At 57.0% G+C, this 27,059-nt stretch overlaps 1 protein-coding gene across 3 annotated transcripts; it reads left to right on the top strand.

Moving 5' to 3' along the window:
- The first annotated feature begins 750 nt into the window (after window positions 1–750).
- On the top strand, window positions 751–26,064 carry DOC2B (double C2 domain beta). Of its 3 annotated transcripts, XM_072939061.1 has the most exons (10): window positions 751–1,352; window positions 7,218–7,274; window positions 8,852–8,931; window positions 11,782–11,856; window positions 14,402–14,511; window positions 14,665–14,791; window positions 17,478–17,635; window positions 21,565–21,646; window positions 22,242–22,338; window positions 22,800–26,064. In XM_072939061.1, exons 1-10 carry the CDS (start codon window positions 968–970, stop codon window positions 22,934–22,936), a joined length of 1,308 nt encoding a protein of 435 aa, XP_072795162.1. In that variant the 5' UTR covers window positions 751–967; the 3' UTR covers window positions 22,937–26,064. The 3 variants fall into 3 exon arrangements, with proteins under 3 accessions (XP_072795162.1, XP_072795164.1, XP_072795163.1); XM_072939062.1 differs by lacking the exon at window positions 7,218–7,274 and having other exon boundaries at window positions 756–1,352; XM_072939063.1 differs by lacking the exons at window positions 7,218–7,274; window positions 11,782–11,856 and having other exon boundaries at window positions 754–1,352.
- The last annotated feature ends 995 nt before the right edge of the window (window positions 26,065–27,059 follow it).

The raw sequence follows: 27,059 nt of genomic DNA, 5'->3' as shown, positions 1-27,059 counted from the left end.
GTCCCTCAACCTACTCACTGACCAAGTGAGAGACTGACTCAAGGTTATAGAGAGTGTGTTTGTATGTGACCTGAGAGGAAGTGTGAACAAACTATGCCAGTAGTGACCTTGGACGGGCTTGGACATGAGGATGGGCATGTCTTGCTAGTGTGTGAGCATTCTGTCCCCGCACTCCTAGGAGTGTGGCTGTGAGTCCTGCTAGATTGGGAGGAGCAGCGCCTTGAGTCCCCTGATCACTTTTGGGATGTGTTCGTGTGTTCTGTTAGGTGTGCTGGGGGCATGGGCGCCCTGGGACCCCTGAGCACCTCGACGGGAGCTGTCTGTGTGCCCTGTCGGGGATGCGCGTGTATTGGGGGTGTAGGTGCCACAGTAGCCTCAAGCAACTCTGTGTGGGTACGTGTGTGTCCTGCAGGTGTAGTAGTGGGTGCCTGCGCCCAGTTCTGCACGCGTTTGTGTGTGCCTGGAGTGTCCTTGCACACTGGCGTGTGTCCTGTGAGAGCGAAGGAAGCCCAGAAGGTGCAGGCAGGCGCTGGAATGTGCGGATGTGCGTTCTGCGGGTCCCCGCTGGGCTCCCCGCCCGTCCTGCGGTGCGTAAGTGGAAGGCGCCCGGTGGCCCTGCCCGCCGAGTGTGCGCGCGCGGGGTCCCGGGCCGGCGTGCGCGCCGGTGTGAGTGCGAGTGAGTGCGGCGCCGCTCGGCTCGCTCCGCGCCGCCCGCGCCGCCCGCACACTCGCACTGCTCGGCGGCTGCCGGTGACGCGGGCTGGGCCCGCCCCCTGCCTGCCGGCCCCTGGCACTCACTCTCGCCGGCCGCCGCGGAGCAGGCAGCAGCAGCGTCAGGGCCGTCCGGGGGCGCCGCCGGCGATGCCCGCAGCCCTGGCCAAGCCCCGCCGAGCCTGCTGAGCCGCCCCCGGGCCGGGGCAGCGCCGGGTCGGGCCGGGCCGCGCCCGGGCGGGGCCGCGCTGCCTGCATGACCCTCCGGCGGCGCGGGGAGAAGGCGACCATCAGCATCCAGGAGCATATGGCCATCGACGTGTGCCCCGGCCCCATCCGGCCCATCAAACAGATCTCTGACTACTTCCCCCGCTTCCCGCGGGGCCTGCCCCCGGACGCCGGGCCCCGCGCCGCTGCGCCCCCGGACGCCCCCGCGCGTCCTGCCGCGGCCAGCACGGGCCGCCGCAGCCCCTCCGACGGCGCCCGCGACGACGACGAGGATGTCGACCAGCTCTTCGGAGCCTATGGCGCCAGCCCAGGCTCCGGCTCTGGCCCCGGCCCCAGCCCCAGCCCGGCGCGGCCGCCGGCCAAGCCACCCGAGGACGAGCCGGACGCCGACGGCTACGAGTCCGACGACTGCAGTAAGTTTCCCACCCGCCGGCTCCTCGCCCCCTGCCCTGTGCAGCTGCTCGCTCTGCCGCCCTCGTCCACCCTCGTTCCCCCCGCGGTCTCGGTTCCCCCGGCACACCCCTCCCCGGTGGCGGCCCCTGGCCGCGCCATGCGCTCTCCGCGCGCCCCTCACACACAGCCCCGACAACTCCCCTGAGCGGATCTGAGAGGTGGGAAGTTTAGGGGCGCCCCCTGGGGGTGTCCCATTTCCGCGGCCCGGCTCTCCGGAGCCCGCCCCGCGCCCCTTCTCAGCCCACCCTTCGGGAGCCCCGGCGCAGGCGGCGGCTTTTGTTCCCGGGCAGGGCGGAGCTGCGCCCCGGGGAAACACCAGTTGCTGCCGGCCGCGCTGTCGCTCCCCGCCCCGGAGCCCGTGGCGGACGGGCCCTGCGGCCGAGGGTCGGGCTGGGCGGGAGGCCGAGGGCGCCCGGAGCCGGAGCCTGGCGGCTTCCCGGGTGGGCCCGGCGGCGGCAGAGCGCGGCGGCTTGCCTGGAGGAGGACCAGGAGACCACGGGGCCGCTTGTCCTTTGGAAAAACCTTGGCGATTCCTCCTCCCATGTCCATGGATCTCGCCGCTGCGCTCGACCCGGCCTCCGACCTTTGCCCACCTGTTACACCCGCTTTCCCGGCCAGGAAGGGCTCCCCCACTCCAGCTGGCGCCTCATCCTCCCGGGCTGAGCCCGGAGCCCCAGGGAGTAGGCAAGCGCCGGGGTCCCCAGGACCAAGGCCCGGTCGGCTGCCGCTCCTGACGCCTTTCCGGGCTCAGAGGGTGCCAGCCCTGCCCGCCCTGCGACTGGAGGGGAAACCTAGAACGAAGAGGTCGCCGCCCTGTCCAGTATGGGTGTGCGCGGGATGGGGATCGGGCAGCGGGGCTCGGCAGGCCCCCAGACCCGCTGTAGCCCCAGCCGCGTCACCCTGAGAGCTGGCAAACCCTCGTCAAACGCCAGCCCTGCCCAGGATGTGGCTCATTCCGGGCAGGGGTTGCTCGCCTGCTTCTCGCAGGCCTGCCGGGTTCCATCCCCCTTGCAGTACAAGGAGGGTGGCTGCTCCTGGCTTGGGTGTCCACATGGGCCTTGGGCCTGGGGTCTGGAGTTTCCCCCACCATAAAATGCCTCTGGAAGCTGATGGTGGGGGTTACCAGTACCACTGCGGGAAAAGATGGGGCCAGACCTCTCATCACCCTGCCTAGGGAGGCCCAGGAAGAGCAAGTGGGAGGAAGCTTATCAGAGGAGTTGATGGCAGCCCCTGCCTGTGCTGGGAAGCTGCCTGTTCTGCACTTTCTTGGGCCTGGACCACTACCCTCTGGCCAGAGCCTGGCATATTGAGGCCCTGCCCCCTACCCCCACATGGGGATGGGGGGCAAGCCTCTCCCTTCACTTCCCTGCCAGCTTGGGGAAATGGGTTTGAGAGTTTCTTGCCCTTAGAGCTGTGCCCTGGATCTTCCCCACCTTCAGCTCCTGGCCCCCGGGAAGGGTATCCCCCTCACTTGCTGTGCCTCTGAGCAGGCCCTAACTAAGATCTAAGTCACCCGCTTTGTGTGCCCTGAGTCTACAGTCACCTCTAGAGGAAGGGGTGGGGAACTTAGTCCCTTTTCCAGCGCCTTTCCTGCTGTGCCAAGGGAACAGGCAAGCAGGGCAGGGCTTCCACCTGAGCCTCAGGCCCTCCTGGTGCTACCCAGGGCCCTCTGATGACATACAGCTAAGGTGTGAGAAATCTGGTGGTTTCTTTTGGCTGTCCCTGAACCCACAGGCAAGGAGAGGGGTCAGAAAATTCAAAATTCGCGCCAGCTGCCCCATCTTCAGACCGTCAACTCAGCAGTCCTTCACCAAGCACTATGCCAGCAGCAGAGAGGGAACAGGGCTGGGGCCTCGGACCCAGAATGCTCACTGTCCTAGCAGGGGACAGACGCACTTGGGGTCGGCAGTACAAGGCAGTCTGGACACAGTCTTGCCAGCCTGAGCTGTGGGCTGGCCACACCCATGACACCAGGGCCCTCTGCTGAAAAGAGCAAAGGAAGAGGACGTGTGGCTGAGCCAGGGTCAGCTTGGGACCTCGATACCCTTCAAGGAGTGGCCACCCTGGGCTTGGATCCCATCAGAGGCTGAACAAACATCCCATCCTGGGAGCACAGCAATCTTGGCTCTTGCTCGTGGCAGGACCAGGTTCTGAGCTGGAACCACTCTCCACGTAGTACCCCAGGCCGCACCCCCATCTCGGCTCTGACAACCAGATCCCTACAATAAGCCTAAATGATTCAAGCCAGATGGTTCATTACGGCTTTAGCCGGGGTTATGCTATTTGCTGCCCTAATTATTGGATTATCTCTGTTCTAACAAAAAGAAATTAGGACGGTTGCTCTGTTGTTCAAGGCTGAGAGTGAAGTGCTATTTATTTATTCGGTCTTTTTTTCCTTCTCTTTAAAGCCCATCCTTTATTAAGTCATCTCAAGGTACAGGCACACAATTGACAGGTTCCAAACTGATCTAATAGAGGAGTGATGACCGGGAGAAGACGCATGAATGTTGGAGTTAGAAATACCCTCCCCTCCCAGTGGTCCACAGTGTAGCCTGGCCGGGCTAGACTCCATTGCTTTCTGCCCTGATGGGACCTATGCCCCACCTTCCACATGTGCTGCTCCCCTGCCTGAGATGCTCTCCCACCCGCTCTCCATCTGCAGAAACCCAGTCCACTCTTCCAAGCTGTAATGACTAGAATGCTGGGGGGTATAAGTACCAGAAAACTCAGAGCGCCTTAAGCAGTGAGGACTGTCGAGGTCATGTGGCACTGGGGTATATTCATGCAGCCTCTCAGCAGCAGCTTCCCTGGTAATGGTTCTGTCTTTGCACCTGGCTGCGCCCTTTTCCTCTTAGGCTGATCTCCCTCATGGTCCAAGGTGGCTGCAGCAGGTCCAGGCATCACATGTAACAGTAAGAGCCTAAATTTGATAAAGATCCATTTCCTCGCCCCTGTCTAAGTTTAAAATCAAGGAAGCCACTCCCAGAAGTCCTCAGGAGAACTGTCCTTCTGTCACGATGGCCAGAATTGCATCTCATGCCCCCTGCTTACACCTGCCTCAGCATGATTTGTTCTCGGGTCAGGACTGATGCCCACAGAGGCCTGGAGCAAGGATGGAGAAGATGAATTGCCATTAGGCCTGCCCAGAAAGCCCTCAGCTGGAGGCATTTCCCTGTCCCCACTGGCTGTGACTCCCTTTCCTTGGAGATGTCATGTTCTACCTGGACCTTATTTTTATGCACTGAAGACCAGTTAGGTGTCAGGCACTGTGCTGGGCATGGAGACTCAGGAATGCCTGCGGTATAATCTCTGACATCAGGGAGTTCATAGAGACTGAGACCCACAGGTAGCCCAGCGGTGAGGGCAGGAACCCAAATGTGAAACACTGGCTAGCAGAGTTCCCCCACAGAGTGGGTGCCCTGAGGCTGGGAGGAGGGAGGACACAGGCTGGCAGAGTGGAAGGAGGAAGAGTCCAGGGGCAGAAGCAAGGGGAAAAGACCGACGAGGCCAAAGCGGTCATATCCCAGAGGGCCTTGATTGCCATGCTAAGGAGGTTGAACTGAGTCCAGGAGGCAGTGGAAAACCTTTGAACAGTGTAAAGCAGGAGAGTGAACAGGTTTTCTAAAAGTCCAGACCCTCTGCCTCTGAGCTCCTGGGAGGCAGGGATGTACAATGCGTGGCTCATTCCTCTTCGTACCCTCTGCAAGCCCCTGCTCAGTGCCTCAGTTTCCCCAACTATGAAATGCTTTCGACTCAGACTTGATCATTTTCTGTGGTTCTTGCCATGGTTTCTTAAAAACTATTTGAGAGGCTGACATTTTTCTTAGAAAAAACAAAAACAAAAACAAAACACAGGACCGATTTCCTATTCCCAAGGGTGTACGGGTGAGGAAAGTCCAGGTGCAAACCAAGGTCAAAATGATGCTGTCAGTCTCCATCAGCAAAGGAAAGGCATGTTCTGCCCTAGAGGAACTGACAGGGGCTTAAGCTCGATTTTCTCTGAATTAGCCCCTTTAAAGCTCTATAATTATCAACAAAGCGGGTGACAACTCTCAAAGGCCCATTAGTGACCAACCCTCATTATTTTGCCAAGGATGTAAACCTTAGGCAGGACATGTGATTTGAGTGGCTCACACAGACAAGCACCTTCACCCGCCCTTAGGGCCCTCCTCATCTGCACAAACCCAGGGTGCGTTTCAACTCAGAGGCCCCTCCAGGGCAGCAGCCAAGCTCTCCCCGCTCCCCAAGCCCCAAGAGCAATTCTGTTTTTCCCTCTTTTGTTTCTCCATTGCATCCTCTTAAGGTTTGAACTAACAAACTGGCAGACGAAAAAAATTTTGGAAGCCCCCAGGCTTTAAGGCAGGGGCTATCAGGATGGAAGTGAAGAGGTCTGGGTTGTGTCCAGCCCTGCTGTGCCACCCTGACCAGATCACCTTCCCTCTCTGAGCTTCATTTCTCCAAATAGGAAATACAGGGAACTTTGGACTCTAAGCTCCATAAGAGAACTCCACCACCAGCAAGTGTCTGAAAATGGTGACTGAGCTTCTAATTATAAAATATTATTTCTTATAAAACTTGCATTGGAATGCAAAGACATTCATTGGCAAGGGAGGGTATAGCTCAGTGGTAGAGTGTGTGCTTAGCATGCATGAGGTCTTGGGTTCAATCCCCAGTGCCTCCATTAAAAAAAGGAAGAAAGAAATTTCAACAGTCCCATCCTGGAGCAGCACTGGGCTTGCTGTGCCTTCCTGGGATACCAGGTGTTGGTTTCACTGAGCAGCACCTGGCCCCACCCTTAAACAGGGATGTCTGTAGAGCCCCTCCTGGGCTGGAGCTGAATTTCCCAGCAGGGACTCTGCTGGCTTGTCCTTCTCTGAGATGGAGAATCGGGCAGAGGTCATGGACTGGGTGTTTTCCACGAGCATCACACCAAATCTCTGCTCCCGTGAGTGTCTGGGGAACCAGTGGGTTTGGATGGACCAGCTGTGTCGACTGAACATCTGCTCTTTGGTGGTGTCACAAGGCGTGATGGAGGCATGGTCCCTGCCCTCAGGAGGAACAAGGAACAAGCCACACGTTAGGCCTGAACTGAACGGCAGATGGATGTACTGTCGTGCAAAGCCAAGAGCTTTGGAGAATATTTTTACAAAAGCCTGGGCCTGGAGCATCTTGGGCCCATGGCTGTGTTACATGTTACAGGCGTGGTGATAGAGGCCTCGCTTACAGCACCCTCACCTGCCCACCTGCACCAAGGGCAGCTTGGATACAGGAAGCAAAGGGCTGGATACAGCTAGACCAAAAGCACACAGGCTCTCCTCAGGAGAAAGGACCTTAGGCTTCACTCAAGGCCTATTGATTTTTAGTTTAGACACAATTTTAACAAGTATTCTCACCTGGTCTCATAGAGGAACCAAGTAACTATTGAATAGGAGAGAGAGATGTTTGTAGTACCAGAGGCAAGTACCGTAACAGACATTTCAAGCTGATGGCAAAGCAGGAGGCAGAAAGAGGAAGAAAACCTCAAAAAGAGTGGCCATCTGGGATCCATTGGTGGAGGAACCATCTCACACGCCCTTCTGTCTCTGGGCTGTGACTCTGACACGCAAAACGGTCGCCGTGTTCACAGCAATGACTCAGGTTATTCAGAAAAGTGTAAGAGACCATTTGTATATTCTGCTCATGAAGGCTGGGAGGGGAGTGATCCAGTTTGGAACGAGTTCATTCCGGAAGGCGTCTCAGAGGGGCAAGTACAGTTATCTAGAAAAAATCACCTAAATGGACCTGCTCCTTCTATAATTATCTACTGAGTACTTCCTGTACCCCAGGCGCGGTGTCGAAGCACAACGCTGTGAGGTGGAGACGGATGTGTCTCCATTTTGCAGGTGAGGAAACTGCAGCACAGTGAGACTGGGTAAGCGGTCTAAGGCCACACAGCAAGGAGGTGCAGAGCTGGGATTAGAACCCAGGGGCAGACATCAGAGGGTGGGTCTCGCACCCCACATATGTCCCTGCCGGGCAGTGATAGAGACACTGAGCTGTGTGCCTGAACCTGTGTTAGGATCTGGGAGCAAGGTGAACACGACTCAGTGCCAGACTTCAGAATCAAGGACCGCTCCGCGCACAGGGCCCTTAATTGCCTGTTTTCCGCAGACCTGAAACTTGGCCATGTCTGGACCCCTGCTCTAGCTTGGGGACCACGTGGCCTCTGTGACATCTACTCAGCTCTTGCTGTTGTGGTGCCAAAGCAGCTATGAGCCAGATGTAAACAGATGAATGTGGCCAGACTTGGCCAGGTGGCCATAGGTTGATCTAGACCGCTGCTAGGCATGCCTGGCCTGAAGAACAGAGCACTGCCCTCCCCTCAGCATCACTCAGCCACCCACCCTTTGAGTTGGCCTGTGGTTCGAATGCCCCTTCCCCTAGCCCCCTGTGTATATGCCAGCTCCTACTCATTTCTCATGGTGCAGGTGAAACGTCGCTTCCTCCAGGAAGCCTTCCCTGATGGCCTCAGTTCACATCAAAGCCAGGCCTCCCCCTTGGACCCCTCATCAATCCTGGCCCACCAGACTGTTGTGGCAAATCTGTTTCATCTGTTCCTCCCATTAAGCTGTGCTTTCCTCAGGGCGGGAACCCTGCCTTATTGATACCTTCATTCCTAGGGCCTGGCATATTGTAAACACTTGGGAAAGAATGAATGAATGGGATGCCAGTTGACAGTCCAGCAGCCCACAGCAGGATCTGGACTTCTAAAGACATTCTGTGAATGTGCATCTTGCTGTTGGAGACTTGCCCCCAAAGCCTGCCCCCACTCTCAACCCCACCCTCATACTGGGAGCCACATCCACCGGAAAGGCTGCCGTGTGTGATCGCCCCCGAGGGTAGCAGCTGCATCCAATGATTACTTAACCTTCTGCCCGCCCTTAGGAATCACTCACTGCCTTTCAGAGGTTAGGGGTAGCAGCCCGAGGGCCCAGCTGACTCCTCGCATCCTGCCCGGGGCCACCAAAGGACCGGAGAGACAGGGATCCCTAGCCCCAAGTATTGCTGGGGAGCGGCAAGTGACTAGGCAGTCAGCCCAGCCAGGGCCTGCAGCCTCATTTAGCCCAGACTGGCAGTTGCACCAGGAGGGCAGGAACCCCTTTAGCTGAGCACCCAGCACACGTGGCCCCTCCACTGGACCAGCCCCAGGCCGCGCTTCTCAGTGCGGGGGTCAGGGGCCCACCGCCCAGGTTTGACTCCTGGCCACCACCCTCGGTGGCTGAGGACAGGCCTGACCCTCCTGAGCCTCAGCTCCTCGTCAGGAAACTGGGGGGAATGTTCGTTTCCCAGGGTTGGGGGATCAGCACGCGGCAGGTGCTCAGTGGGTGGCAGTCACCGTGGCACCTCATCCAGCCACACGGGGTGGGTGACGCTTCTCCACCACGCAGCCCCCACCTGACTGAGCCCTCCATGTCCACAGCCGCCCTGGGCACGCTGGACTTCAGCCTGCTCTACGACCAGGAGAACAGCGCCCTCCACTGCACCATCAGCAAGGCCAAGGTAGGCGCCCCCGGGGGAGGCGCTGGGGCCGAGGCCGGGCCACCCCTGTTTCCCGTCCTGGCTGGGTGGCGTCTCTTCTGCAGGTGCCGGGCCGGGAGGGAGTTCTTGCCTCAGTCATCTCAGCTGCCCCTAAAAAGCCCTGCGCTTTGGGGGAAAGAGAACAGAGAAGCTGGAGAGAATGAAGTGGGGGCGGGGGCCTTCAGGGGACTGAACTGGGGAGCTATGGAGAGAGACAGGGAAGGCGGGGAGGTGATAGGCCTGTCCTAGAGGCCAAGAAGAGGGGTTGGACTCAGATGCCTCCCGCCCGAGGTTCCCAGCACCTGGGCCTCCCGGCTCTGGATGCTGACGCCCTCGGGCAGGAGGCTAGTCCTGGTACAGTGGGCCTGAGTTTGCTCTCTGGGTGGGGGTGGGTGTCCATGAACCCCGCTGCGCCCCCGCCCCTGGGCTGGCAGCTGTGTGTTCTCAGCCACACTGTTCCCTTCGTCCCCCCACTGCATCGCTCCCTCTGGGAGGAAGGTGCCAAAGTTGATGTTCTCCCGCAAGGTAAGGGTGGCCATGCAGCCTTCTAGACCCTCCCAGTAGAGCCGTGCAAGGGCCTGGGCCCAGCACCCCCACCAGCTCCCCCACCAGCCCCTCAACCCACTAGCTTCTCTGCCCCTCCTCCTATCCTGCCTATGGCTCTGCCCACCCAGAGGGGCGGACTGCCTGGTATAGCCCCAGCTGTGCGCTACCCAGCCCAACTGCGTGGCAGGGGTGAGTCGTGTCCCACTGGGCCTGCACCATCCCTGCCCCTGCTCTCTCTGGGAGCTGGGAGCTGCTTGGGCTGTGATGCAGGAGCTCCAGACCTGCCCTAGGACCCTCAGCTGTGCTATGGGGAAGGGCAGGCTGCACAGCCCGGGCAGACCCCTTCCCGTCTCCCTCCACCCAGCTGTATAGAGGTTGTCCAGGCCTGGGGGCTGGGAATGGGTACTGGCTGCCAGGCCACTCTGGCCAGAGCCATGCCCTCTCCTCCCCTCCAGACACCAGGCCCCTCCTGTGCTGTGTGCCCTGCCTTCCCTACCTGGGCCCCAGAGTGTGGGTGTGGGTGTGGGTGTACTGGGGGTGGGGGGTGGGGTGCCCGCATATCCACTTGGGAGTGTGTCTTTCAAGGCATTGCGGGTGGGGGATGGGAGCACCCAACCATGGTGCACCCCATCCTCTGCTTGGATCCGGTTCTGTAGGGAATGTGGTGGTACAGGCATGGGAGGAGCTGGGGTGTGGGGAGGAACCCCAGGCAGTGGGAAGGCTGAAGCTGACAGGCGGAACCCTTCGGGGGTCTCTGGGAGAAGGCCAGATGCCTCTGCTCTGGACCCTAGCTTGTTAACCCTCCCTCTTGGTGAGCAGAGCAGCCTCAGTTTGTTCATCTGTAAGACAGTTAATTGTCCCCACCTATGCGGCTGTCGTGAGCATTAAGTAAATGCTCAGGACCTGATGCTGCCCTGATGCAAACGCCCCACCCACTACACACACACGCGGGCACTCATATCCACAACGCAACTGGGAAAACTCTGACAGAACCACCAGTCCTGGGAAATTCCACCTTCATGGGGAAGGGTGAGAGGTGGGATGACAGACTTGTGTTGGGAGGAGCCGCCCAGCTAGGGAGGGAAGCTGTCCCCTTGGAGCAGGGCAGAGCTCAGATGCCACCCCAGCTCAGCTGCTTCTCTGGCATCTTCCAAGCGGCCTGCATGTCAGGGAAGGGGAGCAAATCCCCCAGCAGCCAGGCCCTGCGTCAGCATTGCCTCCTCACCTCTCTCCCCAGCCCTGGGAAGTGGGGACTGTTAACCCCTTTTACAGATGCTAAAGCTGAGGCTCAGGAGAACGCACTCACTTACCCGGCTAGTAAGTGCAGAAGCTGAGACCTAAACCCAGGCCAGCCTGGCTCTAAAACCTGTGTGCCCCTTCCCAGGAACAGAGCAGTGGTTGGTAGAAGTTGGAAGGACCCACCTGGGGGCTCCTCCAAACCAAGATGGGGAGGGAGAGAGAAGGACCTCGGCCGCCCTGGGAGGTGGGCCAGTCATGACTTGCAGTTCCTCTTTGAATGATGTCGTGGGGTTGCCCATTCAGCCCCACACAGGCCACAGCTGCCTCCCTACATCCCTGTGTGCCGTCCCAGAAGGAAAATATAAACAGGAGCCCATATGAGGTCCACTGAGCCCCGTCTGTTGATGGTCCCATGGGGACCCTGGCTATTCACGCTGACTGGTTGTTGGAAGTCAGTGAGGGGTGCCATCTTGTGGAGGGACCCTCTGTGGCCGGCCAGCTTGTGTGGCTTCCATGGACACAGACTGGTTGAGAGCTTTGAGAGCTGTGGCAAAGCCAGACAGAAACTGAGCCTGGAGTCCAAGATGTAGGACATTTTCCCATGGCCACAGGGGGACACGTGTGGCTGAGTGGACAGAGGGTCATGTGGACTTGGGGTCAATGAGAGAAGTTGCCGAGCTGGGGGAGGGGGGACAGGAAGAGGAAAGGGCCCGAGTACAGCAGGGTAACAAGGCCCTTATTCAGAGAAAGGTGAGTCACCTGGCCTCCATGATAAGGAGAGAAAGAGAAAAGCTCATCTGACAAAGATGCCCCAAGTCGCCTGCCCAGGGCCAGACATTTGCGGGGAGGAGGAGTGTACCAGCACCGAGCCATCCTCACCTCCCGTTCTGGGGGTGCGGGGCCGGGTTGCTTCTGTGAAGAGGGCCATGAACGGACCCAGCCAGGAGGCCCAGGAGCAAGGATGCCTGCTGACCCAGGTGCCTGGAGGCCGTGACTGCTCTGTGTCCCCAGCCCCCCAGTTACACCCTTTGCCTCTCCTCTGCTCAGGGCCTGAAGCCGATGGACCACAATGGGCTGGCGGACCCCTATGTCAAGCTGCACCTGCTGCCAGGAGCCAGTAAGGTGAGGGCCCTGCCCCAGGCCTGCTGACCAGCCCTGCAACTGGGGCCCAGGCTGGGCTTGGGGCATCCAGGGAGGCCTGCAGCTCCCACACCCACTCGGAGCCCAAGCAAGCTGATGGGTTCACTCCACCTCCACCCAGAGCACCCAGTCAGTCCACACCCTCCAGACCTCCCAGGGAACGTGAGTCAGCACTACCTGCCTGCTAAGTTGAGGAAACTCCCCCGTAGAATTTCCCTGCCAGTATTTTATAAAAAACATCCTCAGCTGGAGATTAATACTATGTGCAAAGGGTTCTGTGGCCAAATAACATTGGAAAACATTGTTAAACAGGTTTCTTTGCTGCGGGACTTATCAGAGCCTTTATTGATGGGCTGCTCTGTGATGCTTTACAAGGGAGATGGAGTGGTGGGCATCTGCCCAAATTATTTGACTACAGAATCCTTATTCCCATGCGAGATGACCCAACACACAGGCCAGCCCAACAGGTGTATCAACAAAAGGAGAGGAAAAGACAGGTGACCTTTGGTGCTAGATCAGAACTTGAGTAGACTTCCTTTCATACGTCTTATGGTTCAGTGTTGTTTTATTTGTAATTTCATGGGAGGGAAAGTCACATCATCTTTTCAGAGTTGGGTCCTGCCCTGGCCCTGGGACCCACAGACATCCCAAGGGGTGGGTTGGGCAGACCCCACGCCAGCAGGGACTCAACTGGAGTCCAGCAGCTTTGCTTCCAAGTAGAGACCAGGGCAGAGGCAGACAGATATGGGACACAGGACACAGGAGTGTGAGCAGCAGAGCCCAGTGGCTGGTGTTCTAGTCCTGGCCTCTTTCTCAGAAGCCAAAGATGGGGACGTCCTTCCTGGCCCTGACCTGACAGAGAAGAAGAATCTGCAATGGGGCACCTTCCTGGGCAGAGGGCCTCCCCTGACACTGCTCAGGACAATTCCAGTCCTGCCCCCAAGTGGCAATCCCCAGGCTGAGCACCCACAGACTGCTGGGGCCTGAGTTAACTTTGGGGCCCAAACTCCCTGGATGAGTGTGTCGGGCTGGGACTCCCATTGACCCTGGGGGGCCTCCCCAAAAGGGGTGATTATTCCCTCTGTAGGGAGGGCAGGGCTGTGGGGGAAGTGGCAGTGGCCCTCCTCCCACTCCAGGCCCCAGCATCCTCATGCCGCCCAGAGGACCCCAGGGCTGTGAGGGCCGAGGACCGAGGCAGGTGCCCAACCCCGGAGTTCAGTGACTGTGTGTCTCTAGAGTCCACAGTACCTGGCTGCTGAGTCCTAGGGGCCTCCCGTAGGGTTCCCCACAGAGCGCAGCCTTCTTAGAAAGAGGTCTGAAAGCAGTGCTGAGAGAGAGGTGTTGTCATGCCCTTTTCACAGTGGGGAGCCCGACCCTCACAGAGGGCAGGTAAACCCACTGGGCTCCACAGAGCTTATGTAAGTGGTGATGCTGGATGTGAACCCAGGGCTGTCTAACTTCAAAGCCTAGGTCACTGTGGCAGACATCAGAGGGACTCAGATATGGAGCTCAGAGTCTGCAGGGGGAACACAGGTAAGGAGTTTAAGAACCAGGATCTCCGGAAGCACCAGGGAAGGAGGGGAGGCCATAGGTGGCTTGGATGGGTCACTCCCTACCCTGCGCTTCCAGGCATTCTCTAGGAGAGGTGCGTTCCAGGCAGGGAACAGCCCTAGCGAAGGCAGAGAGGTGTGAGGGAGAGAATCCAGTCCCACAGGCAGGTTCCCAGCCCCACCGCCTCCTGTAGACACCCTCCCCACCACACCACACACACACACACACAACACACACACACATGCACCCCTAGGAGGCAGGAGCCCCCTGTTTTCATTTCCTAAGGCTCCCTTAACAAATTACCACCGACTTTGTGGCTCACGCACTACAAATTTCTTACCTTTCCAGTTCTGCAGGGTGCGATTCCGACACAGGTCCCACCATGCTAAAATCAGATGTCATCAGGGCTCCATTCCGTTCTGGAGGCACTAGGGGAGAAGCTATTTCCAGCCTATTTCCAGCTTCTAGAGGAACCCCCCTTTCCTTGGCTCATGGCCCCTCCCTCCATCTTCAAAGCTGGTGTTGCCTCTGCCTTTCTTCCCTCGTCACGTCTGTCTCTGACTCTCTCTTCTGCTTTGAAGGGCCCCGTAATGACGTGACCCACCCAGATCATCTTGACAATCTGCCTGGTTTTTTGGTTGTTGTTTTATTTTTTATTTTTGGTTTTTTTTGGGGGGAGGGGGGTATTAAGTTTATTTATATATTTTTAAATTAATTTTTCATTTATTTTTTAGTAGAGGTACTGGGGATTGAACCCAGGACCTTGTGCATGCTAAGCACACACTCTACCGCTGAGCGATACCTTCCCCTGGCAATCCACCTGTTTTAAAGTCAGCTGATTAACAACCGTAACCCCCTTTGCCAGGGAAGACCGCACATGCACAGGTTCAGGAGGTTGGGACGTGGTCGTCTTTGGGGCCACTACCCTGCCCACCACACTCTTTGATGCTCAGAAGATCATTTTTTCTCTCTCCAGGCAAATAAGCTGAGAACTAAAACTCTCCGAAACACTCTGAACCCCACGTGGAACGAGACGCTCACTTACTATGGGATCACGGACGAAGACATGATCCGAAAGACCCTGCGGTAGGTGAGGCCCCTGGCCTCTGGCTCCCCCCACCCCACCCGGCCTGGTCCATGGGGCTGGCCCTGCCCGCCCAACCCCAACCACCACCACCATCACTGCTTGTAAATCCCCACTGACTTTGGAAGCAAACCGAGAGGCCCCTTGCCCTCCAGGATCTCCGTCTGTGATGAGGACAAATTCCGCCACAATGAATTCATTGGGGAGACACGGGTGCCCCTCAAGAAGCTGAAGCCCAACCACACCAAGACGTTCAGCATCTGCCTGGAGAAGCAGCTGCCGGTGAGTGGGCCGCTCGCTCCCTCCAGCCACGGGCTTTGCAGCCGTCTAGGGCCTGCCTGGCTGAGAGTGCAGGGCCAGGAGCACTAACTGAGCATCTACTATGTGCCTGGCATGGTTGCAGGTGCTGGGGAGACATATCTCCCTGTCCTCATGAAGCTTGGGCACCAAAAATGAGATAAAATAACCAAACAGGTCGTCTGTTAGGCAGGGATCAGGGCCAAGCAGGAAAGCACAAGCAGGACTAGTGAGTTGGATGGGTGCTCTGGGAGGCCTCGCCCGTCAAGCAGGGACTCTTCCAGGCAGAGGGAACAGCAGGTGCAAAGCCCCATGTGGAAAAGTGCGAAGCTGGCCTGTGGGAGGCGCAGGCAAGAGATCAACTGAGTGGGGTAGAGAGAACGAGGGGAGGGGGTCCTGGGAGCTGAAAGGAGAGGTCAGGGTGGGCAGCGTGGGAGGACTTGGGCCTTATCCTGAGTGAGAAGGACCACGGGAGGGTGCTAGGCAGGTGCCAAGGCTTCTGAGCACATTTTAACAGGCTCCTAAGAATGGGAGGGAATGGAGGGCGAGGGTGCAGAGAGGGAGAAGGAGGGAAGAGTAGGACCAGGCCTGGGGGGTGCAGCAGCGGAGAAGGGGAGAAGTGTGGGTAGATCAGTATCCTCAGGCATGGGGCCCAAGCACTTGGAAGGATGGAGGGTCATTAACTGGGATGCAGAGGACCGTGGGAGAAGCAGCTGGGGGATTCTTGGAGCTCAACTGGAACATGTTAGGCGTGAGGAGCCTGTGAGATACCCAGAGGAGACAGAAAATAATTCTTTCCTAGAAATGGCAATTGTTTGAAAATGATGTCAAAACCGATTTTGCCCCCTGGCTGTGTGCAGCAGCTGAGCCCTCCCAGAGTCTCTCAGCAATCCCTCCCTCCCTCCCTCTCTCCACGCCCTACTCCCTCCCCTCTCTGAGGCCTGCCTTCACCCAGCTCAGAGGAGCTGGGAGGGGTTGGCCAGGAGGCCTCAGGGCCCCAGGATCTAAGAAACCTGGGCCTTCAGGGACTGCGTGGTCTCAGGGCACAGTCCTCTCCCCAGGACATTCCCCTCCCCACCCCCTTGGAAGTCCCAGGCAAGGGGAGAGCTCGAGAGGACAGAACCCAGCTGAGTGCCTGTCCCCTGGGTCCTAGGACGCATGCTCAGTGTAGCCTGGCCTGATGGAGCCCTGAAACGAGTGACCTGAGGTCAGATTTCCTCCCAGAATCCCAGCTCTGCCTTTTTGCATATTGGATTCCCTTGTCACGTTCCCTCCCACTGAGACATTTGTGTGATGGAGATAACCTTTTTATTATTAGTCACTAACCGCAGGTGACCCAGTTTTTCCAAATGATCTATGTCACTTACAAAAGGCAACACCAATTCCTGCTGGAGTTGTGTTCCTGAGTTTTGGTCCCCGGCATAAACAAACACCTGTGGTGTGAGTGTGAATTGTATTAGCAGAGTGTGCATATGTGTATCTGCATTGAGAGTGTGGAATGCGAGTGTGAGCACGCTTTGTGCACAGAGGTGCGTGAGAGCATGTGTGCCTGTGCACGGGCATGGTCAGGGCATTGCTGAACCTCGCTTGAGTTTGCTAGGAGTCCCTTTGTCTGGTTCAGGGGCCCACAGTGACAAGCATGCAGCTGGGGATGATCGCTCAGCAGTGCAGATTCATTTTGATGGTCCCTTTTAGATTTTACATAGTCTTGTAAACCTTATTCGTTCTTAGTAGACACTGAACGATGCCCAGTTCAATGGTCTTCATGAGAAACGATCCAAAGTATATCCCACCCTAGAAAACCAACTGGAAATATCCCTGCTCTTTTATACTGTTTAATTTTCCCACATCACATAGCAAGCACAAGAGCCATGGTTTAGTGAGGCTATCACACAGGAAGCCCTGGGCCTGAGTGGCAGATAGTTAAATCTCAGCTGCCTCATCTCACCTACGGGTCACGGCTGCCTGAGCACTGTGTGAAGGTGCTGCGGCTGCGTTTGAGCTCAGGGCAAGTTCAGTGATCAGCTAGCCATGTCTGCTCTGGGTGTGGGAGTTGGGGGCAGTGGTCCTTCCTTCATCCCATAGGAGCCCCATTTCCAGAGGTGCAGGCACGGCCCCTGCCTACCAGGGGCCACATGAGGCACCACTTTAGTGCCAGGCAGAGGACAGTTGAGGGCAAAGGGATTGCATATGAGAGGAGCTTGGCAGAGAAGCCTAGGAGGAGCCCTCGGGGGTCATGGGGCTCAGGCTGGGTGGACAGAGGGTAAAGGTGAGGGGCTCCAGGTGAGTAGCAGCTGGAAGGTGGAAATGGGTGATCTCAGGAGGGCAATGAATGGAAAAGTGTGGGGTGGGCAGGAGTGGGAAACCTAGAGTTGAGATCTGACCCCAGAAGGGGCACTGGGCAGCTAGCTACTGGGACGGAGGGGCCTGGGCCACTCCCCACTTGCCTCCCAGCTGCCCCTGGGGTTGGCAGTGTGCCAAGCTCTGTCTTCTGGGTTCTCCCCAGTGGGGCACCCCCTACACCCTGAGAGGCTCCAGGAGGCACCTTCCAGGGGGCTGGGGCGAGGGTGACCGCTCACCATCCTGTAGGCTTTGTTTGGCCTGGGTCTGTGGCTGTGAAAGTTGGGGGAGCAGGCAAGGACAGCCAAGTGACCGCCCACCCTCCCCACAGGTAGACAAGTCGGAAGACAAGTCCCTGGAGGAGCGGGGCCGCATCCTCATCTCCCTCAAGTACAGCTCACAGAAACAGGGCCTGCTGGTGGGCATCGTGCGCTGCGCACACCTGGCTGCCATGGACGCCAATGGCTACTCGGACCCCTACGTGAAAACGTGAGTGTGCGGCGCCGGCCGCCGCCTCCTCCCCTTCCTCTCCTCGAGGGACAGGAGGCCCGTGTGTTGGGATCAGCTGCTGGAGTGGCAAGTAGTTGTGTGAATGAAGCACTGGGGCACCTCGCCCACAAGGTTGTGCTCCCCTCCGAGCTCCTTGTTGAGTCTGGCCAGCCCCATTGCTCAGATGAGGAAACTGAGGCCTGGAGCAGTCAAGTGGCTCCCCAGTCACACAGATAGAGTTATCTCCTAATGGCCAGTTCAGGCCTCCCTGTGAGTTTGAGTCATGCTGGGAGGCCAGGGGTCCAGTGAAGGTGCTCTGCCAGGACTTAGCCCAGCCCCCACGTGCCCAGCCTATGTGGTGCCACATGAGCAGGTAAGGCTCCACCCAGCCCTGCCAGGTGGGGCTCATGATGGTGCTGGGGACAGACATTCAGGGGCCATAGCAGGTGACCTGTGCCAGGACAGGCTGTGATCCTAGCTGAGGGGCAGACAGGAGCTGGTGGCCATTTGGAGAGGCATGAAGCAGGTGTCCCGGTGGCCACCATCCGTGCCTTGGGCCCGTCCATGAACAAAAGGTGGATCTTGGTCTGCGTTCGTGCCGAGACTGTCTTGAAGGGTGGCTTAGCGGAAAGGAGGTATTTCTGCTCATGAAAAGGGATGGGGAGTTAAGATACAGAGACAGGGATGGGCCTGGCCACAGGGGATGGTGAGGAGGCCAGGTGACAAAGGCCGTAACAGGGACTACTGGTTTTCTGCATAAAAAACAAGTTGGGCCCCAACCTTAACTATTGGCAAAGCAGTGCTTTGGGATGGATGAGAGACCACTTTGAGAGGAAATGCTGTGCAGACTCAGAAGACAATTAGGAGACTCTTAAAAGGATTGGAAGGCAAGTAAGTGATATTTGGTAACGTAGGAAGCTGTGTGTGCCCTGTGGCCACCTCATCTCCCTCCCAGGTCTGGTTCCTAGAGATGCAGGCACGGTGGAAAGCTGCTTTTGCAGCGTTGCTTGTGATAGTGATAAGCTGGAAATAGCCCGCTGTTCGTCAGCAGAGGAGTAGATTGATAAAATGTGGCGTGTGTGTACAATGGAGTACTGTGCAGTTGAAGTGAACACATTAGGACCAGGTGAATTAACGTGGACAGCTATGACAAGCGTGCTGAGCCCAAAGCAAACTGTAGAGGGGAGCATGCAGTGTGATACGGTAGTGATGGTCTCTGGGGAGGGAGGGAGGTGCCTCTACCTGTGTCTGTGATGCTAGGGTTTTCTTACAGAAGGAAATATGATCTGAAGTCAAAATGATGTGAGATTTTAAAATCAGGCTTAGTGCCCACCTGCCAAGTTGACAGGAACCCCAGGGTCCTGTGCTGGGTTACTCAGAAAGCAGGGCTTCACCTGGTACAACAGAGGATGCAGCCAACTCCCATGAGCAGGCAGGGGCAGGCGTGCAGGGCCAGTCCACCGCACGGGGGCTCCCCTGCCACAGGGGTGGGAGTTGCTGGGCCCACTGCAGCCCCGCCCCACCCCGTAGCCACAGGCGGGGTCAGCGTGGCCTTCCAAGGACAGGCAGCTGTGTGGGTGGCCCCCTGCATGAGAGGGAGGCTCCCAGTGGCCTAGCAACCCCACATCTGATTCCCTGGGGTGGGGTGCAGGGGCTGCTGCTCAGGCCTCCTCAGGGCTCCCTATTTCTGCAAGGCCCCTTCATGGACCATGGGTGCCCTCCTTGCTAAAAGCAGGGGAAATAAGGGCACAGGTTAGATTCTGAGCAGAGCACTTGGGACCCCAAGAAGAGAACCACAGGGAAGCGCCAGGTGGAGGATGCTGAGGTGCTAACCTAGATGGCCTTTTGTTGGCACCCTTATTTTTATAAACTTCACCCCAGGTGACAGCTACCTGTTTCCCCAGGCTGGAGGCTGACCCCAGATCCAGCTCTGTGGAGTAACTGAGATGATAACGCTCATCACTAACAAGCACCGAGGGCTGTGCTAATCCTCTCTGACCCCCGTGACAGCCCCGGGTGGCACTTCTGTTACCATCTCCAGTTTACACCCAGAGGTACTGAGGAAACTCAAGCAACTTGCTGTTCTGCCCTGGGCAACCCCTTCCTTCTCCCACCCTGTGGTGTCTTCTGGGGGCCTCAGGTGAGCAATAGTCGCTGTGCAGAAGGGACCAGAGGTGGCACTGTCAGGAGGCTCCAGTGGCCAGGGCAGGTAGGGGGCCCCTGGGACTTGCCCAGGGTACACTCCTCACCCACACAGGCCAGGAGACAGCACAGAGGCCTGGGGGCAGAGCAGAGGACAACCTCTAGCTGGGGCTGCATGGGGGCCTGGTGGCCAGGTGAGGGTCACTAGATGGACACTGGCTGTGCAGTGCTGAGGGCATGGGGAGCCCAGCATAGCTTCCCTTCAGGGCTTCTGAAAGCAGGACTGAGAGACACTGCCACTGTGCAGGGCCCCCGTCCCTCCTCCTCACCCCCAAAGCAAAACAGGCAAAGATGAGTCAAGAAGTATATGGGAGCTTGTAAGGAACTGAAGAAACTCACCCTCTCTGGGTGGGGGTTTAAGGGAACCCCCAACTTGTTTTAAAAAGTCAGATTTATTGAGGTATAATTCACATACAGTAGGCTTCACCCCCTGAGTTGGGACTGATGTAGACCGTCTCGTAACGACCACGGTCAAGATACAGATACCGTCGCCCCAGAAGGGTCCCCAGCCCCAGGCAACCGTTGATTTATTTTGTCCCAATAGTTTTGCCTTTTCCAGATTTCCTATAAAGGCGACCGTGCAGTGTGGCTGTTGCCTTTTGACTCCAGCTTCTCCCACATAACCTAACACTTTGGAGAGCCGGTGGCGGCTGGAGTTCGGTCTGTAGGTCTGTAATGCCAAGCAGTCGTCCGTCAGGTAGAGAATCTGAAAGCTGTCAGCCAGGTCGCTTCCTGTTGAGGAACACGCGGTGGTTTCCAATTGTTGATAGCTGTATAAAGTGGCTAAAGAACAGGTATTTGTGCGACCATGTCTTCATTTCTCTCCCCCACCCCCAACTTCTGTCAATACATATTTCCAGTGTTTCTATAATGAACCCCGATGACTTATGTAATAATAACACCACCACTTTCTGTGTTCGCTGACCCACCTGGGCAGGGCACCAGGCAGCTGGTGGCAGGTAAGACAGAGGAGGTCCACGCCCTCAGCAGGAGCAGGGCAACTGTCACTCTGGTGTCCATGCAGGGACAGGGTGAGCAGCTTTGCAAAGGAGAGGTCCTGACTTCTGAGCACCAGCTGTGTGACCCTGGGCAAGTCCCACCACCTCTCTCAGCCCCAGATGAAGACAGCTGTTCTGCATCAAAGTCTAAGGCCCTGATGCCTGTGGAGGGGACAGGTCTGCAAGTAGGGCTTCCCTCTCCCTGTAGGAAACAGCACTGTTACTGCCCAAAAGGACTTTTTCCTTCCTCAGAGCTACAGTGAGGTAGCGGCGATGGTTGTACAACTCGGGGACTATACTAAAAACTGCTGCATTATACCTTGGAGAAGAATGAATTGTATAGCTTGCAGATTCTATCTCCGTAATCTGCTATTTAAAAAAGAAAAGCTGTAACAAGGGACCAACTCTGCTAAAAATGTTCTTCTGGTGGGAAATGTGTTTGTGAAAATTAGACTTTCAGAAATAGGGAAATCCTCTTTCCTAGGGGGAAAGACGGAGGGGCTCTGTGGAAGCCTCAGGAAGCCACTGTGAATGATGAAGGAACCACTTGCTTCTGCCACTGCAGCTGACCACTCACCTTTTCCCACAGAGCAGTGCTGGGGACATCCGATGATTAGGACAAACGGGGGCCGGGGAATCTCTCCTTAGGGACAAAGCTCTTCCAAGCCCCGCTGGCTCCATGTGTACCCAGAGCTTTGTCCCATCCTCTGCTTATCTGTTTAATTCCAGATACCTGAAACCAGATGTGGACAAGAAATCCAAACATAAGACAGCGGTAAAGAAGAAAACCCTAAACCCAGAGTTCAATGAGGTACAAGGGGCTGGGGGCCCTGGAGGAACTGGGTTTTCCAAAGGGCACTGTGGGAGCTGGAGGGTGGGAAGGGGCTGCAGGAGAGCGCCCCAGCCAGGGGATGTGGGAGTGGCGGAGTGAGGCCAGGCTGTGCAGGTGGAGGGGAAGGGGTTGTAGCCATGGTGATGTGGAGGTGGAAAGGGGAACCCAGCAGCAGGAGGGGGAGGTGGGTACAGCTGGAGAAGGGCCTCAGGCAGAGCCTGGGTGACTCAGGTGCCAGCAGAGAAGGCCGAGGAGATACTGCCAGAGTGAGGGGGACACCAGATGTTGGAGGCAACTGGTGGCAGAGAGGGTTCCACAAAGAAGGGGAATGGTCACCAGAGTCAGACCCAAAAGAGGTCAAGCACACCAAGGCCGCCAAGTGTGCTTTGGGCACTAAGCAGACTCTCGAGGGTCTTGAGAAAAGCAGCTTCAGTGACAGGTGGGTTGGAGAGAAGTGGACCCTAAGGACCCCAGCCGGGCTCTTAGACAGAAGTGGGTGAGGTGGGTGAGAGTCCACCATCATCCACTACTATGCCCTGGCCACCCTCCCAGCCACTCCCCTTCTGGCCACCAGGAATTCTGTTATGAGATCAAGCACGGGGACCTGGCCAAGAAGACCCTGGAGATCACCGTTTGGGATTATGACATTGGAAAATCCAACGATTTCATTGGTGAGGAGACACCTATTTAGCAAAGGGCAGTGGCCCTGAATCAGGCCCCAATCCTACCTTCCTGGTGAAAGCCAGGGCCATAAACATCTTGCCACCAGAGAGGCCTCAGACAAGTTCGAGCCTGACCCAGAGAGGGAAAGAGGCCTGGCCAGCTCACACAGCAGTCTGTGGTGGAGCAGTTGTGAGAAGTGATGATGGTCAGCCCCTCGGGCTGGACTCCAGGCCTTTGTGGCCCCAAAGTCCTGGTGGTCTTAATGGCTGTGCACAGTGGAGCTGCCCTGGTCCTGGGCAGAGGAAGGGCAGGATCCCCGGGCCCTGATCCGAGGGAGCCGAGAGTGTGGCATAGCGGTCAGACCACTGTCCACCCTCAGAGCCAGGGGGCAGGCTAGAGAGTCTGGGAGGGGGGGTTGGGGGGCACTGGTTCCACAGGGACCCTGAGAGTCACTGTGGCCCTGCTGCAGGTGGTGTGGTTCTGGGCATCAACGCCAAGGGAGAGCGTCTGAAACACTGGTTTGACTGCCTGAAGAACAAGGACAAGCGGATCGAGCGCTGGCACACACTCACCAACGAGCTCCCGGGGGCTGTTCTCAGCGACTGACCTGCCCCGCCCACTGCGCCCACCCCTGCCCGGTACCTGGCCTAGCGCCGGCCAGGCCCTGGGCTTCCTCAGCTGCCACTAAGGGCCTCAACCCCCACATTGGGGGAGATCCAGGACGCCTGCTCGGACACAGAGCCACTGCAGCCCCCATTCGGAGGCTGTAGGAGGCCCAGCCTCTCCGAAGGGGCAGCAAGGGCAGAGGGCTGGGCCTGCTTTTGGCCCCTTAGGGCCCAAGAGGGCTGGAGGTGGGGGGAGAGGACCTTGGCCTCAGCACCCACCCAGAGGAAGGGAATGGGGCCGTCTAGGGGACAAGGACCTACTAGAGATCAGCAGGGAGTGAGTTGAAGGGACCCCAGGCTGAGAACAGGAGTGCAGGGCAACCATCAGGGAGAGGGGCGTTATGGGGAGGACAGGACTGTGAGGAAAGTTCATTCCCAAAAGGGTCTGACTACATCTCTTCATCTCTGGTTTGACTGGGAGGGGAAAAGTTGACCTGAGAGCCAGGAGTCCGGTGAAGTTCTGGGAGCTCCCAGTGAACGTGGGCAAAGAGCAAGCACTTCACTTAGTGATTCCTCAGGCCCCTGGGGATGAATGAGACCCAGGGCCTGCCCTCAGGGAGGTTGCCATCTAGTTAGGGAGCTGGAAACAAACCTTTACAACAGGGGTGTGAGGACTGCCAAGGCCAGCCTGACCCACCTGCACATGCTGCAGATTCTGGACTGACTTCTGGAAGAGCAGGGAGGTCTTCCTGGAGGAAGTGATGCTTCAACAAGTCCTTGAAGGGTGAGTGGAGCTTCTAGGCAGACAAGAGGGGGAGGCCAGTGCACGTCAGGGACCGGTCCCTCTGGGCGGGAAGCAGGGGAAGGGTTTGGTAGGAGTGGAACACAGGGGCCATGACACTCAGCCCTGCTCCCACCCCACCTCTAGCTGCCAGGCCAACCTGGATTTGTAGCCATGGGTGGAGGCTTACACAGGCCCAGCGCTCCCACCTTTGGATCTCTTTCTCCTCCTGAGGAAGCTGGATCCTGCCTCTTGTTCCCAGAGGCATCAGGTCAGCTACAGTCAAGAAGAGAGTCTCTTTTTCTTTCCACAAAAAGAATAAAAAAGTCCTCCTGTTCTCACGCTCCACCCAGGCCCTTCTGGGTTCAGAGTTGGGAAGTGCAGGACCCCGCGTGGTGGCCTGCACATCCTCACCCTACTGCTGTCCCTTTCAGGAGTATTTGGCAGCAGTCCAGGGCCTTGTTTCTGGGAAGGCCTGCAGGGCTGGCTCTGTCCTCCAGGATTAGAAAGAGAGCCACCCTGCACCCCAGGTCAGGGTCTCCAGGAAGGGGTTGAGGGCATCAGAATCTTGGGCCCAGGCCTGAAGCCCCAAACTCTTACTGCCAACCAAGGGGTTTTCAACACTGGATGAACAAATGCAGAACCCAGGAATTTTTGTGTTCAACCCATCACTGCACTGATGGGAAACGGAGTCCAGAAAGGGAAAGTGACTTACCCAAGGCCTTCCAGCGCTACCACAGCTGGGGCAGACCATGTTCATGGCCCCTGCCCCACCTCCTTTGTTTTTTTCCTAAGAAGGCTTTGTGCATGACAAGGGTTTTACATGCACTGTCTAAACGATTCTTCACAACCCTATGAGATGGGCTTAACTCTCATCCCCGTTTGATAGATGAGGAAACAGATTCAGAGAGGCTGAGTAGATACCAGTGTCACACAGCTGCGAGGGGGTGAAGCAGGACTGAAGCTCAGGTCTTCTGACTGCCATGTCCTCCGGTTGCCTGGGGGACAGTACTCCCCAGTCCCCTCCCTTTTGGGCTGTTAGGGCTCAGCAGAGATACTCAGGTGAAGACACGGTAAACTCCAGTGGGTGATGGAGGTGTGGGGACTCGGCCTGTGGTCCAGCTGCCTTGGCTTCTAGATGGCTTTGAAATCGTCTGTGCCACTTAGGGCTTCCTCAGCAGTCTCTACTGCCCGGTCCCAGAATTCAGCCACTGAACATCTGAACCTGTGAGCCAGGCCCTGGTTCCTCGAGGGGACTGAGACAAGGTCTTCACTTTTCTCCATACAGCTGGAATGGGGGAAACTCTGGGAGCCTAAAGTCAAAATAAGAGAGAGATGGTCTATTTTGAGGAGCCTTGTGTCTGGGTGAGGTCTGGGTATCTTCTTAGCTTTGCCGTTTTGGGGGTGGCCTCATTCAGAAAGGAGCCTCACAGGATCCCTGTGAACACGTGGAAATGCTGAATGGCAAAGTTAGAAGTACGCCTAGAGCCTTACCTAGGAGAGCTTCCTTATCAGACACATGGAGAAGCTGAGGCCCAGCAAGCAGGTGCCTGTACAGGGCCCAGCTGGGACAAGAACTCAAGACACCTGGTCCGAGGCTTTCTATTGCAGACTTGGGCCTGAAAAATGGTTCCAGTTGACCATAGGGACAGTCAGGTTGGGAGGTGGGTCTTCTGAACAGCCAGCCCTAGATGAGGAGGGCCAGGAGGCCCCCCAGGCAGTGACAGAACCTCCACTAGGACTCTGGCACTATTCTGGAACCCTTGCAGATTGTATCTCTATTAAAGAAAAACCGCTTTGAGAAGCTGCAGTATCAGCTCTGCCTTTGACCCCAAACTGACATCTTTCCTCTGGCCCATCAGCCCCACACAGTCAAGGAATTTGAAGCAAAAAAGGTCATTCCAAAGTCAGGTGTCAGTAACGAGGGGGTCGCCAGATGCTCACTCGACATCCACCTGCACCCCTACCCTCTCCCTAGTCCCGTCCACCGCCACCACTAGCCAATACCCAACGGGCCCGTCTTCCAACCCCGAAGCGGTAACCTCCTGACCTCTAGTGGCGAGAGCGAGGAACTGCACCTCCTGGCCCGAGCATGTCCTCCCTTTGTTTCTTCTCCAACCGAGAGAACCTCCCAATGCATGGACTCTGGCTGTCTTCGACGCAGACTCGTGCACTGCTTACCACCGTTTTGCTATCATGTGACGGTTGCAGAAACCGTCCTTAAACTGCAGCCCCACACACAACTTTTGTACTTTCGTCTGACTTACCCGAAGGTGTCCTTTTTAAGTCTTATTTGTTAATATTTATAATGACATATAATCTAAAGTAAATGGAAACGTTCATTGAGATCCTGTTGGCTTGGAAGTCTCATTTTAATAGATTTGAGTGGGTGGGCATAAAAGAACGAGAGCCTGGCAACTGGGACTGGCCCCACCCGAACTGTCTTGTTTACTCTGAACCAAGACCCTGTTTGAGGTTACAGGTGGGGAAACAAAATCTCCGAGGGGTTAAAATATTTGTGCAGAATCACAAATGACAGATCCAGGACTCACCTCATGCCTCCCAAGACCTGTTACAGCAGGATCAGCACACTATGCAGTCATCTCTGTATTCACCCAGCAGCTTGGGGTGTTAACTGTAAGGCCGGCCACTGGTCTAGCTACCTGGGGCAGATTCATCAGCGAGACGGTAAATGAATAGTAAATATAATAATGATATGTTAAAAGATGACAAGGGGGAAAAAAGGGTATAAAGGAATCATGTGGGCTGGGAAGGCTGGGCTTAAATAAGGAGGTCAGGTGGCCTCCAGAGAAGGTGACTTGGTGCTAAGACTTGGAGAAGGTGAAGGAGGGAGCTAGGGGGAGACTTGAGGAAAGTGTTCCAAATGGAGGGAAGAGCCAGTGCCCCGAGAGGTGGGGGTGGGCTTGGCGGGACAGGACTTGCAAGGAGAGCCGCGTGGGCAGAGCAGGGAAGAGCGGTAGACAAGGACGTAGGGGAACCGAGCACCGGCTCACATAGGACTATAAAGACTGTGGCTTTCACTCTGCATGCGAGGGATACGAACTCCTGCTCACCTGTGAACAAACCTGTGGTCTGGGGCAGGCCATCAGGCCCACTTTGGAGGTCCCTCTGGTGGCGGCATGCCAGTGGGTCCAGGGTTCAAGTTCAGTATCCAGAGCAGTGGTGGCCAGGTCCTAACTAGAGTCCTCTGTGGCACGACTTTGGTCAGTGTTTTGGCCACCAGCCTCCTTTAGCAACCGCCTCTGTGGCCAGCCTAATCTTCCAGGCCTTCGCCCACTCTCTGAGCTACCTGATACCCTTACAGCGTGTTCCTTTTCTGCTT

This window comes from Vicugna pacos, chromosome 16 (assembly GCF_048564905.1).
Source record: "Vicugna pacos chromosome 16, VicPac4, whole genome shotgun sequence".
NCBI classification, from domain to species: Eukaryota; Metazoa; Chordata; class Mammalia; order Artiodactyla; family Camelidae; genus Vicugna; species Vicugna pacos.
The sequence above is the reverse complement of the archived record's forward strand: the minus strand, read 5'-3'. Positions and strand labels throughout refer to the sequence as shown.